This window comes from Podarcis raffonei, chromosome 2 (assembly GCF_027172205.1).
Source record: "Podarcis raffonei isolate rPodRaf1 chromosome 2, rPodRaf1.pri, whole genome shotgun sequence".
In the NCBI taxonomy this organism is placed as follows: Eukaryota; Metazoa; Chordata; class Lepidosauria; order Squamata; family Lacertidae; genus Podarcis; species Podarcis raffonei.
In genome coordinates, this window is record NC_070603.1 from 114524252 (window position 1) to 114540867 (window position 16616).

At 46.0% G+C, this 16616-nt stretch overlaps 2 protein-coding genes across 3 annotated transcripts in view; both read right to left on the reverse strand.

Annotated features, from left to right (window-relative positions):
• Positions 1 to 508: 508 nt before the first annotated feature.
• LOC128409038 (zinc finger protein RFP-like) overlaps positions 509 to 16616 on the reverse strand; it is a 37191-nt gene continuing 21083 nt past the window's right edge. The window contains exons 5-7 of one of the 2 annotated variants that reach the window (XM_053379217.1): positions 16355 to 16476; positions 14797 to 14829; positions 12498 to 13893 (exon numbers count right to left, since the gene is read on the reverse strand). In XM_053379217.1, coding sequence (XP_053235192.1) covers positions 13394 to 13893; positions 14797 to 14829; positions 16355 to 16476 — 655 coding nt within the window. In that variant the 3' untranslated portion in view covers positions 12498 to 13393. Of the gene's footprint in view, positions 1383 to 12497; positions 13894 to 14796; positions 14830 to 16354; positions 16477 to 16616 lie in introns of those variants that run through there. The other variant, XR_008329177.1, reaches the window with a different exon arrangement.
• On the reverse strand, positions 1811 to 9684 carry LOC128409172 (zinc finger protein RFP-like). The gene is made up of 7 exons (XM_053379425.1): positions 9080 to 9684; positions 8451 to 8546; positions 7919 to 8149; positions 7551 to 7573; positions 6305 to 6426; positions 5253 to 5285; positions 1811 to 2535 (listed from the first exon to the last, which is right to left on the reverse strand). The coding sequence occupies exons 1-7, from the start codon at positions 9506 to 9508 to the stop codon at positions 2021 to 2023; spliced, it is 1449 nt and encodes a 482-aa protein (XP_053235400.1). The 5' UTR covers positions 9509 to 9684; the 3' UTR covers positions 1811 to 2020.

Below are 16616 nucleotides of genomic sequence, written 5' to 3' on the forward strand. Positions count from 1 at the left end.
GCGAAATACGAGCTTATGAAGGGAAGCCCCTGAAATCTGCCCCTCACTCAAACTGGATTGACTCCTCCTGCAGACATTCAGGGTCAACACAGGAAGGTCTGAAGAGGAGCTACAACTTATGGAGGAAATTTGCAGGGAGGGCTTTCAAGCACATCTCTGAAGGGACCTTTGTTAAGATTTCAGATTCTGAGTGCAGAGTGTGTTGGACTTGGGATGACAAGGCCCAGGTTCAAACCTATTTGACCATAAACTTTAATGTGTCTCTTTTTTCTAAGTTTCTCAGCTCAGCCTCTTCTACCTCACAGGGTTTCTCTGAGGATAAAACAGGATATCACCCTCCTAAAATCCCCGGAGGAAGTGTCATGGGGAATGGATATTATACTGTTGAGTTCCAAACAACACAGGAGCAACAAGAATCAACAATCTTTAGTAGAATCAAACATGTTAGCAACATGAAACATATCCCCAAATTCTTTTAGGCCCATTATACAAAAATATAAGAGGTGATCTCTAAAAATACAGATATGTATCTGACTGCTCACTACAAAGCACCTTGGAGAAAATAATTGTATACATGGGAATTTACCACTCCCTCCTGAAATCCTCTAGATTGTCACTGTTCTCTCCTCAGAACTTCTGACAGAGGCTCTTCACTGTCAGATGGGATTTTGTTACATCAAGGCCCAAAACCTGCGTGGGGGGTTACGTTTCTGGGGTCAGAATGCAAAGGCAATATTGTGCAAGTCAGGAAGACCCCCAAAAATGCTCCCCAAGCAACCAATCCTACTTGTTTAAAGCCAGAGATCTTGAGAGCTTTATGCAACCTTTCTAGATGCCGGGAATCAAGGGGGACTTAGAAACTCTTTCTCCTACTGCCAAAGCCACCCCCCCATTGCTTTCCGGGCTCTGGAGACTCACACAGCCCCTTCCAACAGTTCTTCCCGGTCTCTCTCCCTCTTTCTATTTATTAATTTGTGTTTCGACGAAGGGTTCTAAGCTGCGATCATGTAAGTTGTGCATGAATTTTGGGCCGACTGTACTCCACTTGCAAACTGATCTCTTTGGAAATGGAGATTTTGCTGAATTACCACATAAGCTTCCCTCAGTAGTCTCAAAAAAGCGGCTTTGGAACTTCCATCTCCATGTCTAGTGGAGATTTTGAGGGAGGAAAAAGGGAATCTGAGAGCAGGATTGAGGCTGAGGAAGGTTTTAAGTGATGCCCGTGCATAATTCTGATTGTATTCAGAAAAGATGGTGGTATTGTCTCTAGAAATTTTAAGTCAGAGTTGGAGGATGGAGAGAGAACTATATTGAAACAGAAATGTGGGAAGGGGGTGCTGTTGTTTCCTAAATCATTTTCTTGCTTCTTTCCCCCTTTGCACCTCCTGCACCGACAGAAGTGTTGAATGGTTTATTTAAATGTAAAGGTTCATCACTGTTGCACCCAATGTGTATGTCTTTAAGGGGCCAGAGCAAGGGCCAGAGTAAGATAACGAGACCCAGCTTTACAGCTGTGAAACGTAGCAGGTGCTGCTGAGTTGTATTTGATTAAGGTGTGTCAGCTTTTGGGTGTAGTATATAAGGAGCAGCACCTAGCTCTCCCATTACCCTGGGGGATGGGTTGGTGGTTGGGTCTGGTTTGGTTGTTAATGTATTTAGTGTAAAAGGAGTTTTTGTTTTTCTTATTAAAGCCTTGTTTAAGTTATTTTTGAGTCCTTTCTTTTTAATGCATGGTCTCCCCAGCAAGCTCTCTGCAGCGTTACCATACTGCAAACAGCCAACAAGAAGTAGCTGCTTCCCAAGGGAGAGGCAAGTTTGGGGACTGACAGGGGACCCAGTCAATCAGTGTCATTTAAAAAGCTGGCCCAGGAACAGAGAGTGGCATCATGACTGACGTAAGGGATGGCCAATCACAGTTAGGCAAATGTGGTTTCTCAAGTGCCTGTCACCTCAGTCCTGAAGAGGAGACTGAATGTGTCATGATGGCCATGAATATATGCTTGTCTGTCTGCACTCTCAGTCAATAGAGTATCAGGTTCCCTTTCTCCCTCACGTAAAAGAAGGGCTGGAGGGTCTCTCCCGAGAAGGAGGCTGCTGAGAATGAGTAGAGAAGGGCTGCTGTATCTGCATCATAAAAGGACACCCGTCTCCCTTCACAGTTCAGGGCCACACGGATCCTCTTGGGCTCCCCACCCAGAATCGAAACAGGGGGCCCATCGCAGGTGGAGACCCTGTATTGATCACCCCACTTCCCTATGCGCCAGAACCCTTCCTTAGGACCAGCGATGAACTTGCCTTTCCTCTTCACAGACTCTCTGGCCACCCCCACGGCCCACTCCCCCTCGCTCCCCACAGTAACCTCCCAGAAATGTCTGCCTGCTGTGAAATCCTCACATCCCATCACATAGGGGCATGTGTCAAATCTCCCAGGGTTGTCTGGCAGGTCTTGACGCACTTCTCCCTGTCTCACACTCATTCGATCCTCAGACAGGATGAGGTGGGGATGTGCTGTGTCTGGATCTAAAGTTACATTTTCTGTGGGGGCAGAGGAGGAAAGAGAAGAGAAACGACGACAACTGGGAAGCTGACTTTTCTTTAGGCACATGACAGTAATAGCATCTCCCATGAAATGAACAGCGACTCCATGGCTCTGCATTCGAGACATGGATGTCCATCAAGTTCTTAACAATGGTTCTTGAAACATTTGCATTTCTTTCAAGAGTTCAAAGTACTTAACACACATTACCTACATAGAACCCTTGCAACAACCTTGTAAGTTAATTCGATCTTAGTATGCCCATTTTTCAGATGGGAGGACTGAGGCTGAGAGACAGTGGCTTGTTTAAGGCCAGCCCCACCCCACACAGTTCATGGCAGAAGGGAGTCCAAGCAGGGACTCCCTAATTCACATCTTAATATTTTACCTTACATCACTTGGCAGACCAAAACTGGCAGCAGGTGCTCTCACCCTCCTTGTAACCACCATTCAAGTTTCAGTTATATATTTAACATTATATTATACACCTTCCTTCCAGGTAGTTTATGAAAAGCAAGAAAGTGGTTGGGCTTCCCTGACCACCTTTTGTGTGAAATGTCCTACTTGGGATTCTTGAAAGCGCACCTTGAGGGTCTCTAGTCCAACCCCTGCAATGTAGGGATCCCAACTAAAGCATCCACCACAGGCGGCCACCCAACTCTGCTTAAAAACCTCCAAGGAAGCAGAGTCCACCACCTTCTGAGGGACTCCCTTCCATGTTCTGCAGTGTGGGCCTATGGTCTGTTTTCCCCTGGCAAAGTATGAGCAGTCAGCCAAGAACAAACTTGATTATTGCTTGTGGTTTGGTCGCTTGTGGTTTGGTAAGAGCGAAGCAGAAAATGGATAGTTCTATCTGTTAAATTGACATCTATTACATCGTTGATATGGATGGCTTTTTTCTTCTGTGAATTGGTGTTAATGCAATCCCAAGGGCAATATATAAATTCTTTTTTTTTAATTAAATAACTTTATTAAAGCCAAACCCAGTAACACCTAGGAAGTGCCATTCCCACCTGTCAACTTCAATGGCTCCCCAGACCTGATTGGCTATATGATTCATCTTTTTCTTCACTGTTCCTCACGTTTATGGAAAAAGTGGGCAGTGGAAGCACAATGAGAAGCTCATTAAAAAATTGGTCAGGCTGGTGGACATTAGGAAGATAAGAAGACATAAGATTTGCTCTGCAGTCCCATCCCGCCCCCCAGGTAGGTAATGTTAGTCAAGCAATTTCTTTTTAAAGACACACATTTGCACAGTGGCCTTTGGAGATTAAGTGATGTGGGATGTTGCAACTGCTGCTTTTTTTGGGTTTTTTGTTAAATGTAATAATGTGTTCTTCTAGCTTATTGTTGTATTGATTAGCCTTTATGCATTTTACTCATTGCTGTTGTCAAAAATCCCAGAATATAATTTTAAAGACAAGTATGAGTTTCCTTTATGCTGCCATCTGCTGCACCTTTTCCAGCAGTTATGATTCCCTTTTTGTGGCAATATATAAATTCTTTTTTTTAAAAAAATAAATAAATAACTTTATTAAAGCCAAACCCAGTAACACCTAGGAAGTGCCATTCCCACCCGTCACCTTCGATGGCTCCCTAGTCTTGATTGGCTATATGACTTGTCTTTTTCTTCCTCACATTTATGGAAAAGGTGGGCAGTGGAAGCACAATGAGAAGCCCATTTAAAAATTGGTCAGGCTGGTGGACATTAGGAAGAAGATCTGCTCTGCAGTCCTCTCACCACGTTATGGAATGTTAGTCAAGCGATTTCTTTTTAAAGACACACATTTGCACAGTGGCCTTTGGAGATTAAGTGTGATGTGGGATGTTGCCACTGCTGCTATTAGTCTTTTTTTTCTTCCCCTTAATGTAATGGGTTTTTCTAGTTTTTTATTGTCTTGATTAGCCTTTATGCATTTTACTCACTGCTGTTGTCTAAAAGAATCCCAGAATATAATTTTGAAGATAAGTAAGAGTTTCCTTTATGCTGCCATCTGCTGCACCTTTTCCAGCTCTTATAATTCCTCTTTTCTGGTGTCCAGGATCAGGCCGGACTGGACTTCTGTCTTCCCACTGAGCCTTTCCCCCTGGTCTGTGGTGCAATTCTACCCTGCTCTTTTAAGTTTATTTAGGTTTCTCCAGTTTAAGCAGAGAAGTCATGTCTCCCCTCCGATACAAAAGCTGAGGGAAGGCCCCCATCTTGCAGGGACGCTGGACCCCTGGAGTTCACACTCAGGCAGCCCCCAGCTCCCTCCACTGACACCAGAACCCATTTACCATCTCGCCCCCAAAGGCTGTTGCAGCCATTTTCTGAGCTATTTGTGCTCATGCATTTCCCACTCTTACATAAAAGGGGTGGGGACCCTGTATGGCTCAAAGGGATATTTCCCCCTCATGTGCCAGGAGCCTTTGGCTTCACACCACCCCTGTGTCTTATGGAGATTGGGCACAGAAAAGCCAGCCATCCTGGGCTGGGGGCTTCCTAAGAGTCTGCAGGATCAGGCCAAGAGCCCCTCTAGCCCAGCAAGCTGCTCTCACGGAACAGATGCCTCTGGGAAATAAGGGGAAATAAGGCATGGATGGAAGAGCTGCAGTGGCCTGGTCTTTTGAGAAGCAGATCCCATCTCTCCCGAATTTGTGCCCTGGGAAATGGCTGGGGAAACCCAGCCAGATGGTCGGGGTATAAATAATAAATTATTATTATGATTGAAAGTACCTTTTTGCAGCTGAAGTCCATATTCCACAGTGTCTGGAAGAGAAAAGGGAGCAGAGATTTAGCATCACACCATCATTCAGATCACAAACCTGGAAAAACAATATGAGCTCATGAGCTTGTAGACAGGTGTTGTGGACTACAAGTCCCATCATCCGTAACCACTGGCCATGCCAGCTGGAGATTATGGGAGTTGGCAGTTAAACCTACCTGAAGCCTACCTTAAACAGAAACTCTCCATGCTGGCTTTCCCTGCATAACCAGGGCAGGGGTGATGTCATGGTTCAGACCTGCCCAAATCTTGGGAGGAGGAGCAGGACCCCCAGAAGATCTCCCCATCAACAACAAGATCCAGACATGCCTGTTCCAGGACGGGAGGCCTCAACCCCTCTGCTCCTGGCTGGCTCTTGGACGGCCCCCCTCTCTCCTTCTGCCCCCCTTACATCAATCCCAGGGCCAAAGGAAGCGAGGAGATGCCCGAAGAGCTGTCGGTGAGGCTACTTGGGAAATAGGTGAGATGCGTGAAAACACCTAAGGCTTGGCTGAGAGAAGTGAAGAGGTCAAGGACAAATTTTTACAGAGAACCCAGAACTTAAGGGATGGTTACATTCCTGGGGATTGTGCATAAAGGCAAATTTTGCAAAGTCAGAAAAACCCCAGAATCACCCCTGCCATCTGAGATCTCAAGATGGCCCCATGAGATTTCGCAGGAGACTCTCAGAGCCCAGTAATCATGGCAGAGGTCTTAAAAGTGATTTGCGTGGCAGCTAAACGCTTCATGGCAAGAACTTTCAAGCCCTTTACCTTGCTGACTGGAATCTGGGAGGCTCCCCCAAGATCTCGCAAGAGCTTCCAAAGCCCAGCAAGAAGGGTTTATCCTCCTCTTTCAATTGCATAAGAAAAAACAGTTGTGAGTCATCTACATAGGAAAGTGTGGCTTTTAGATATTGAAAAGGAATAAACATTCCATTTTCCTGGCACTGCTAATGACCTGGAGCCTTTCATGAGCAATTTTAAATGTCCAGTGTAAAATACTCGCAGCCCTTCTTCATTACCTTTGAACAGCTTCATGACTCCCTCTAGGAAGGGATTTATATCGCTGATGTTCCAGATCCTCCACTTCAGGGCAGGAGGAAAAGCCACAGGAGGATCCTCTAAGTTCTCCTTCTCCCGAGACCTGGGAGGAGAAGGAACAAAGTCAAGCCACCATCTTTCCAATGCAAGGAGCTTTCAGACAAGGCAGGGGTCTCATCCTGATGATAAAGGCATGATGGATATATCATGAAGGAGCATTTAGCTGACATGTGGATCTAGAAAGCATCTAAGAAGTTGAAGGAAAATCGAAAGACACCTGCTTCCAAAATATACTGAAGGAAATATACGAATATGAGATTGAAGGTAAAGAAGCTGATATATGCAAATTATTATTTTTTAAAGAAAAGTGAGCAATACTGGGTCCTTACGCAGAGATTTTAGGACTACACCAGTTTTAGTGAAGCATTTCAAGTGATTAATGAGCAAAAAAAAATGGACTTGGGATGTGCATTTCTGAAATATAAAGAAGTTTAGAATGCTTTAGAATGGCTTTTGCAATTAACATTATAAATGTATTGTAGCACAGTGATAGATTTTAAAAATGGAGAAAATATTAGAAATTAAAGCAATATTTTCTAAACATGGAAGATTCTCAAAATTCAGGAGTGTCTAAAGTTGTTTGGAGGACAAGGCTCTCAGAGGCTACTATTCACCATGGCTGCGTCAAAGGCAGTGGTGCCTCTGAACTCCAGTTGCTGAAAGCACCGAAGGGGAGTGTCCTCTGGGTCTCGGATCCTGATTCTGGGTTTCCCGCTGGCATCTGGTTAATCATTGTGAAAACGGGATACTGGACTAGATGGGCCACTGGCCTGATCCAGTAGGGCCCTTTCTCATGTTCCTATATCTGGGGAAGAACCTGTAGAAACCTGAAATACACCGGATATTTAAGGGTAAGTTATAGTGAAGATATTTACAAGCCCCTTTGTGATGTCCCCCCCTTTTGTATCAATTGCAGAGTAAATGATTCCATCATAGAGAAGGGCCTTCAGAGATATGCAATGGGAACAGCTTTCTGTCTGTAATTTTACAGTAGATGGGACCAATAGCTACCACAAAAATGTGTCCCTGTTTTTGTCTGTGAGCTTGTGGAATGAAGGATGGAGTCCTAAGCTATTTCTAGAAGGAGGAATTGGAGAGCGAGTTTCTCACCCGTTAAACAGGAACTTTTGTAGCATCAGAATAAAGCAGGGGTTTTCCATCACTTACCTCTGCCAGAAGCTTCCAATATCCTGGAAGAGAAGAAAGAAAGATGTCAGGGGAGCCATTTCTGCAGTCAGTTATAAATACTAAGCAGCTGAGTGGCAACTGCTGGGAATCACAGATTTGAAAAACACTATTGTTTTTTGGCTTCTCAGAGACCTCTGGTTGGCCAATGCAAGAACATGATGATAGAATGAAGGGACCTGTGGTTTGATCTAGCAGATCCCTTTTGTGACCTCAGGCCTTTCACCCATCATGTACCAATTCTTTTCCTTGCAGCAGCTTTTTGGGGGGTGGGGGCTAAGACATGTTATCCTCCTGCTTGTACTATGAAGCAGCACACTCCACCCTCTCGCATCAGGATGAGGCCTCACCTGCAGGAGTTCACTTGCTGGTTCCTGAAGCTTCTCCTCCATCTCCCGGATGAGGCTGTCAAGAGAGGAGAGTTCCCTGGAGAGTCTGGCCAGGTGCTCCTCCCTTTTGGCTGCAATCTCCTTCTCCACTTCTGCCATCTGGGCCAGAATACGTTTCTCCTGTTCTTCCAGAAACTGGTGCAGTTGCCTGAACTCAGCCACCATCTTTTCCCTCTCTGCACCTGTTTGTTTCTGCAGCAAAGAGATTGAAAGAAGAGAACAGTGGGCCAATATCAGGCATCTAGTCTGCTCTTGCAGGATGAAGAGGCCAGTTATCCAAATTCCCTTGTAAGGCCACTTCTGACATATTCAGCAGAGAAAGAACTCCGTAAAAACTTACAAGCCCACCCCCTCCTTTAAATGGTCTTTCATACTCTGCAGGAGATCAGACCGTTCAAAAAGAAATCTCTTTCTGTATTCCATATTCTTTTCCCACCAGATATTGATTCAAGACTATAGCACTTTTTCACCTTAAAGTAGCAATGATACTTACAAGCAGATCTTGGCTTTCCTTTTCTGTGTTCGCTTTAAATACTAGAATTTTCTCTCTCTCCTTCCTCACATTGTCTAGGCAGCTGCTGATCTGATCCTGAAAATAAAATAAAATCTAAATTGGGCTGCATTACAGATTAACAAGGAAGCTGAATCGTATGTTTGCTCCCTGCCCCACATCCCTGGGTCTTTTGCAGAGGTTCCCCTTTTTCAACCCAGAGGAGGCAGAAATGGGGCCGCCCTATATCAGAGCTGAGAAACATGGGGGTTTTGCTATTTCTCCCCTGCACTGAACACACCTTCAACATGCCCCCCTCCTTTTTATTAAATTAATCCTAGATGTTGCAATGTTTCCTCCCAGTGGAGTTACTGCAGCCTGCATTCAGGGGGTCATTGGGCACACTTTAAATCCCTCAAAAAGAAAATAAATGTTTATTGTATAAAGTTTCAGAAGTTTAGTATTATCAGGCTGCACAAGAATCCTTTTGGGCTGCAAGTGGGGAGAATACATTACATTTATTATTATTATTATTATTATTATTATTATTATTATTATTATTATTATTATTATTACCAGCCCCTCGTCTGCAGCTCTTACACCCCCAAGAAAGACCCACTGCCTTTTCCCACCTTGTACTCCTGGGACGCCTCCTCCAGAGGAATCACCTCGTGGCTTTTGTGCTCCTTGGATCTGTCACACACCACACAGATGGGGCTTTGGTCCTCCTTGCAGAAGAGCTTCAGGGGCTCCTGGTGCTTCTCGCAGACCCTTCCTTTTCCTTCTCCCTCCTCTTTCCCCTGAGGATGGTTGAATTTCTTAATTATTTCTACAAAATTTGCCAGCTGCTGGTTTCTCCTGATGCTGCTTTGCTCCACCCTTTCCCTGCACTGAGGGCAGGAAGCCTCTCCCTCGGATTTCTCCCAGCACTGGATCAGGCAGGATCGGCAGAAGTTGTGCCCGCATTCATGAATGATCACTGGATCCCTGAAATAATCCAGGCAGATGGAGCAAGTGGCTTCCTCGCAGAGATCCTGGACGGGACCACCAGAAGCAGCCATGGCGGAGTCACCGGGAAGAGGGAGCTGGTTTCGTTTTCTCTCTTTTCCGTCAGCAAATGGGCGTGTTTCCTTTCCAGGAAATTCAGATGTGATTACTCAGGATCTCTGTTGCCTTGGAGATGGGTGGAGCTCCGAGCCGCTTTGATATGGTGGAAATATATCAAGCCATCCTTGGTGGCTGCTCGTTTGAAGAACCATTTCCCTGTGGGAGCTGGTGGAGTTTGTTGTGGAAAACCACTACAGCACTTCAGGCTCAGACCACTTTGCAGGCTAATGAATGAATTGTCGCCCCCTCCCCCGCCTTGCTCCATTCACAGCTTCTTCTTCTTCTTCTTCTTCTTCTTCTTCTTCTTCTTCTTCTTCTTCTTCTTCTTCTTCTTCTTCATTGAATTTATATACCACCGTATACCTGGAGGTCTCAGGGCAGTTCACAGGAAAAATCACAACATGTATAAAAGAGTAAAAACAACAACGCAATAATATTTTAAAAGGGTATAGGATGTCAAGCAGATTAACAAAAGGGCTGGTTAAAAAGGAACGTTTTTGCCTGGCGCCTAAAGGTCTATAATGTAGACGCCAGGCAAACTTCCCTGCTGGGGAGAGCATTCCACAGACATGGAGCCACTGCAGAAAAGGCCCCGTTCTCCTGTTCCCATGAAAGGAATGCAGCCCTTTCTCACTTTATTCAGAGAGGACATGAACCAAACAAGTGACTCCTTTGGGAGAGCTGTCTGGGGGAGGAACAAGAGGCGGGCTTCTTCTCCTGACTGACCCAACAGCAAGCCAATCACTGCTGTGTAGAAAGTTGGTCTGAGAAGGGAGAGTTGCACCAGGACTGACACAAGGGCCGGCCCATCTCTGTCCTGCACATAGGGCTTCTCCCTGGAGAGAAAGAAGGGCTGGAGGGTCTTCTCCTGAGAAGGTGGGTGCTGGGAATGCATGGAGAAGGGCTGCTGGATCTGCATCGTGAAAGGACACTTCAGAGTTCAGGGTCCCTCGGATCCTCTTGGGCTCCTCGCGCAAGGACAGAGCAGGGTCATCAGGAGGGAAGGAGGGGCCATATTCTCCTTCCCATTTCCCCACCTCCCAGATCCCATCCTCAGGACAAGGAGCTAACGTGCCCTTCCTCTTCATAGACTTCCTGCCCCCCCTCTACAGCCCAATGCCCCTCACTCTCTGCAATGACCTCCCCAAAATGTCTGCCAGCTGTGATCCACCCTTTCCCCAGCACATGGGGACGTGTGTGTCTAATCTCTCAGGATTGTTGGGGAGATCTGGATCCGCATCTCCATCTCTCACACCCTCTTAATCCTCAGGCAGGATGAGGCAGGATCCAAAGTTGCGTTTTCTGGGGGGCAAACGAGGAGAGAGGACAGAAACAGCAGGAGCTCAGAGATGAACTTTTCTTTAGACCCATGTGAGAAATTTCATTCACGCTCAATGCCCTGCGTTCGGGATGCTCCACAAGTTCTCAGTAATAATTCTTGAAACCATTTGTTCTTTCAAGTGTTCAAAGCACTTCAAGCACATTATCTGCACAGAATCCTTACATGGACCCTGTATGTTAAGACACTTTTATCGTCCTCATTTTTCAAGCGGAAAGCTTGAGGCTGACAGAACACAAGGCCCCAGTTTCCAACTCCCCCCAGAACTGGCTCAGGCAAGCTCTGCAAAAGTTGTACCCACAATCAGGGATGATCTCTGGATCCCTGAAATACTCCAGGCAAATGGAGCAAGTGTCTTTCTTGCAGAGGTCCTGCATGGATGGGACCCCCAGTCAAAGCCATGGGGCGGTGTGTGTGTGTGTGTGTGAGTTTAAATTTCACTCTCACTTTTGCCCATTCAAGAACTGGGGGAGTTTTGCTTTCCAGGAAATTGAAGCCGGTGACTCGTGGTCTCTGCTGCCCCCTGCAGGTGTGAAGGTAGCTGGACTTCAGAGCCTCTTTCATGTGGATTTTTAAAACTTTAAGAATGGTAGAGGAAAGATGGGAAAAGGTCGCTTCTGAAGTCACATAGGATGAATGCTGGCGTATTTTCAATCTGCTGTACAGCTCCTAGCTTTCCCCCACTGATCCCATCTACCACCTGCCCATGTGGAAGAGAACTTTTATTGAAAAAAACTTTTATTCTCATTATTTCTGAAAATTGAAAAGTTTCTTCACGGGCAGTATTTTATAACCTATTTCTTTTCTGTTTTTTTACTTGTTGTTTACCAGTACAGCATTATTGTACTCTTCAGTGGTTTATAGGCATTCCTAATAAATATGTGAAAATATATTAAGGTGCTAGGCGAAAACACTCCTCTTCAACCAGGCCTTTGGCTGATTAATACTCTACAGTGTACTAATGTGGGGGTTTTTTTGGGGGGGGCTATCTTGGATATAAACATGGTGTAGCAAGAGAGGTCAGCTTACTTCCCAAAAGGACACCTTTCCCCTTTCTTATTCTATAGAACTATTCCAATAAAGGTTTGAGAAATACTCAGGTTATGGGTGGCAGAGAGCCCCAAGCTTGAGCCTTCTAGGACTTGGGGGATTTGATTTCATTTTTAATCAGAATGCTGAGATCCAGAAATGGACCCAGGTGCAAAATATGAGCTTATAAAGGGAAGCCACTGAAATCTGCCCCTCACTCAAACTGGATTGACTCCTCCTGCAGACATTCAGGGTCAACACAGGAAGGTCTGAAGAGGAGCTACAACATAGAGAGGAGCTTTGCAGGGAGGGTTTTCAAGCACATCTCTGAAGGGAACCTTAGGCTTAAGATTTCAAATTCTGAGTGCACAGTGTGTTGGATTTGGGGTGCCAAGTCCCAGGTTCAAATCTATTTGACCATAAACTTTAATGTGTCTCCTTTTTCTAAGACTCTCTGCTTAGCCTCTTCTACCTCACAGGGTTTCTCTGAGGATAAAACAGGATATCACCCTCCTAAAATCCCCGGAGGAAGTGTCATGGGGAATGGATATTATACTGTTGAGTATCAGACAAAATAGGAGCAACAAGACGTACAATCTTTAATAGAATCAAACACGTTAGCACAGGAAACATATCCCAAATACTTTCAGGCCCATTATACAAAAATATAAGAAGAGGTGATTTCTAAAAATACAGATAAGTATCTGACTGTTCACTACAAAACACCTTGGAGTAAATAATTGTATACATGGGAATTTACCCCCCACCCCCTGAAATTCTCTAGTCTAGATTGTCATTCAGAACCTCTGACAGAGGCTTTTCATTGTCAGAGAGGATTTTGTTACCTCGAGGCCCAAGACCTACGTGGGGGGGTGACATTCCTGGGGTCAGCATTTTTGTTGTTGTTTAGTCGTGTCCGACTCTTCGTGTATGGAAGGGCAATATTGAATAAGTCAGGAAGACCCTCGAAAATGCCCCCCAAGCAACCATCCTTACTTGTCCAAAGCCAAAGATCTTGACCTTTCTAGAGGCCGGTAAGCAAGGTGGACTTAGAAACTCTTTCCCCCACTGCCAAAGCCCCACCCTCTCATTGCTTTCTGGGCTCTGGAGACTCCTGAGAGATCTCACACAGTCCCTTCCAACAGTGTTTTCCGGTCTCTCATGTTCTTTCTATTTATTAATTTGTGTTTTGAGGAAGGCCTCCAGGGTGCAATCTGCACTCAACTAGCAAACAGGTCTCTTTGGATATGGAGATTTTGCTGAATTGCCACATAAGCTTCCCTGAGGAGTAGCAAAAAAAGGGATTTTGGAACTTCCATCTCCCTGGCCAGTGGAGATCTTGGGGGAGGAAAAGGGAATCTGAGAGCAGGATTGAGGCTGAGGAAGGTTTGTTGTCCAGTGTCATTTAAAAAGCTGGCCCAAGAAGAGAGAGTTGCATCATGATTGATGCTTGTCTGTTTGCACCCTCAAGTCAAGAGAGTCTCAGGTTCTCTTCCTTCCCCACGTAAAATAAGGGCTGGAGGGTCTCTCCTGAGAAGGAGGCTGCTGGGAAAGTGTAGAGGAGGGCTGCTGTATCAGCATCGTAAAAGGACACCCGTCTCCCTTCATAGTTCAGGGCCACTCGGATCCTCTTGGGCTCCTCACTTGGAACAGAGGCCTTATTGGGGATGTACCCTCCGCCCCACTTCCCGAAACCCCAGATCCCGTCCGTAGGACCAAAAGTGGAACCACCCTTCCTCTTCACAGACTTTCTGGCCACCCCCACCGCCCACTTCTCCTCTCTTCCCACAGTGACTTCCCAGAAATGTCTGCCTGATGTGAAAACCTCACATCCCAGCACATAGCCATATGTGTCAAATCTTTCAGGGTTGTCTGGCAGGTCTTGACTCACTTCTCCCCAACTCACACTCATTCGATCCTCAGACAGGATGAGGCGGGGATTTGCTGTGTCTGGATCCAAAGTTACGTTTTCTGTGGGGGCAGAGGAGGAAAAAGAAGAGAAACGACATCAACTGGGAAGCTGACCCTGTCCATGGCTCTGCATTCAAGACAGGGGTGTTCATCAAGTTCTTATTGATGATTCTTGAAACATTTTCAGTTCTTTCAAGGGTTCAAAGCACTTAACACACTCTATCTACATAGAACCCTTGCAACTTCCCTGTAAGTCAAGTCAATCTTACTATGCCCATTTTTCAGATGGGAGGACTGAGGCTGAGAGACAGTGGCTTGTCGAAGACCACCCCCACCCCACAGAGTTCATGGTAGAAGGGCGTCAAAGCAGGGACTCCCTAATTCACATTTTAATATTCTACCTCACATCACATGCCAGACCATGCTTGACAGGCCACGTAAATCTGGCAGGAGGTGCTCTCACCCTCCTTGTAACCACCATTCAACTTTCAGTTACATATTTAATGTAATGTTATAGTCCATCCTTCCAGATAGTTTATAAAAAGCAATAAACTGGTTAGGCTCCCCGACCCCTGTGTGAAATGTCCTGCTTGGGATTCTTGAAAGCGCATCATATGATTGTAGAGTTGGGAGGGACCCCAAGGGTCATCTAGTCCAACCCCCTGCAATGCAGAAATCTGAATTAAAGCATCCACCACAGGGGGCTACCCAACTCTGCTTCAAAACCTCCAAAGGAGAGTCCACTCCATGTTCTGCAGTGAGATGCAGGAGTCCCTGCATTGGATACCTCTGGGAAAGAAGGGGAAATGGACGGAAGAGCTGCAGTGGCCTGATCTTTTGAGAAGTGGATCCCATCTCTCCCGAATTTGTGCCTGGGAAAATGGCTGGGAAAACCCAGCCAGATGGGCAGGGTATAAATATTATTATTATTGTTGTTGTTGTTGTTGTTATTGTTATATGTACCTTTTTGCAGCTGAAGTCCATATTCCACAGTGTCTGTAAGAGAAAGAGGAACAGAATTTAGCATCACACCATCATTCAGACAACAAACCTGGAATGAACAATATGAGCTCATGAGCTTGTAGCCAGGTGTCGTGGACTACAAGTCCCATCATCCCTAACCACAGGCCACGCCAGCTGGAGATTATGGGAGTTGCAGTTAAAACTATGTGAAACTCATCCTACTAACTATCCTGCATAAGGTCATCTCAAGGTTCAGACCTGCCCAAATCTTGGGAGGAGGAGCAGGATCCCCAGAAGATCCCCCCATCAGCAACAAGATCCAGACATGCCTGTTGCAGGACGGGAGGCCTCAACCCCTCTGCTCCTGGCTGGCTCCTGGACAACCCCCCTCCTTCCCTCCTTCTGCCCCCCTTACATCAATCTCAGGGCCAAAGGAACAGGAGAGATGCCTGAAAATCTGTAGGTGAGGCTACCTGGGAAATGGGTGAGATGCGTGAAAGCACCCAAAGCGTGGCTGAAAGATGGGAAGAGGTCAAGGACAACTTTTTACAGACAACTCGCAACTTAAGGGAGGGTTACATTCCTGGGGGTTGTGCATAAAGGCAAATTGTGCAAAGTCAGAAAAACCCCAGAATCACACCTGCCATCTGAGATCTCAAGACGGCCCCATGAGATTTCGCAGGAGCCTCTCAGAGCCCAGTAAGCAAGGAGGATGGTGTACAGTGGTGCCCCGCAAGACGAACGCCTCGCAAGACGGAAAACCCGCTAGACGAAAGGGTTTTCCGTTTTGGAGGCGCTTCGCAAAACGAATTTCCCTATGGGGTTGCTTCGCAAGACGAAAAAATCTTGCGCGTCCCCGCGGGTTTTTTCCGCTTTCCCCCCCTTTTCCTAAGCCGCTAAGCCGCCTATCAGCTGTTCCGCTGATAACCCGCTTAACAGCTGATTGCGAAAAGCCGCTACACCGCTGTAGCGCTAATCCGCTAAGCTGTCAATGGGCTTGCTTCGCAAGACGAAAAAACCGCTAGACGAAGAGAATCGCGGAACGGATTCTTTTCGTCTAGCGAGGCACCACTGTAAATGTGATTTGCGTGGTGGCCAACACCCTTCGTGGCAAGAGCTTTCAAGCCCTTTACCTTGCTGACTGGAATCTGGGAGGCTCCCCCAAGATCTCGCAAGAGCTTCCAGAGCCCAGCAAGAAGGGTTTACCGTCCCCTTTCAATTTCCTAAGTAAAATCAGTCATCTACATATAAAAGTGCAGCTTCTAGATGTTGAAAGAGAATAAATACTGTATTTTTTGCACCATAACACTCACTTTTTTCCTCCTAGAAAGTAAGGGGAAATATCTGTGCGTGTTATGGAGGGAATGCCTACGGGTGGAATGCCTACGGATTTTCCTCCTCTAAAAACTACGTGCGTGTTATGGTCGGGTGCGTGTTATAGAGCGAAAAATACGGTAAATAAAACTTCCTGGCTTGGCTAATATTCCGTATCACCTGGAGCTTGTTATGAACACTTCTAAACATCCAGCTAACAATCCTTTCAGCCCTTCTTTATTACCTCTGAATTTTTCCATGACTCCCTCCAGGAAGGGATTAATATCTCCGAAGTCCCAGATCTTCCACTTCAGGGCAGGAGGAAAAGCCACAGGAGGATCCTGCAAGTTCTCCTTCTCCTGAGACCTGGGAGGAGAAGAATAAAGTCAAGCCACCATCCTTCCAATGCAAGGAGCTTTCGGACAAGGCAGGTGTCTCATCCTGATGATAAAGGCATGATGGATATATCATGAAGACTTGGGAGCAGGGTTCTTCCAATGGCAAAA

What these genes read in the sequence shown, in the direction of transcription:
- LOC128409172 (XM_053379425.1), bottom strand. Translation starts at nt 9,508, where the DNA reads ATGGCTGCTTCTGGTGGTCCCGTCCAGGATCTCTGCGAGGAAGCCACT. An exon ending in CAGCAAGTGAACTCCTGCAG is followed by an intron (nt 7,574 to 7,918) that starts GTGAGGCCTCAT and finishes CTTCTCTTCCAG; the next exon opens with GATATTGGAAGCTTCTGGCA. An exon ending in ATTGGAAGCTTCTGGCAGAG is followed by an intron (nt 6,427 to 7,550) that starts GTAAGTGATGGA and finishes TTCTCCTCCCAG; the next exon opens with GTCTCGGGAGAAGGAGAACT.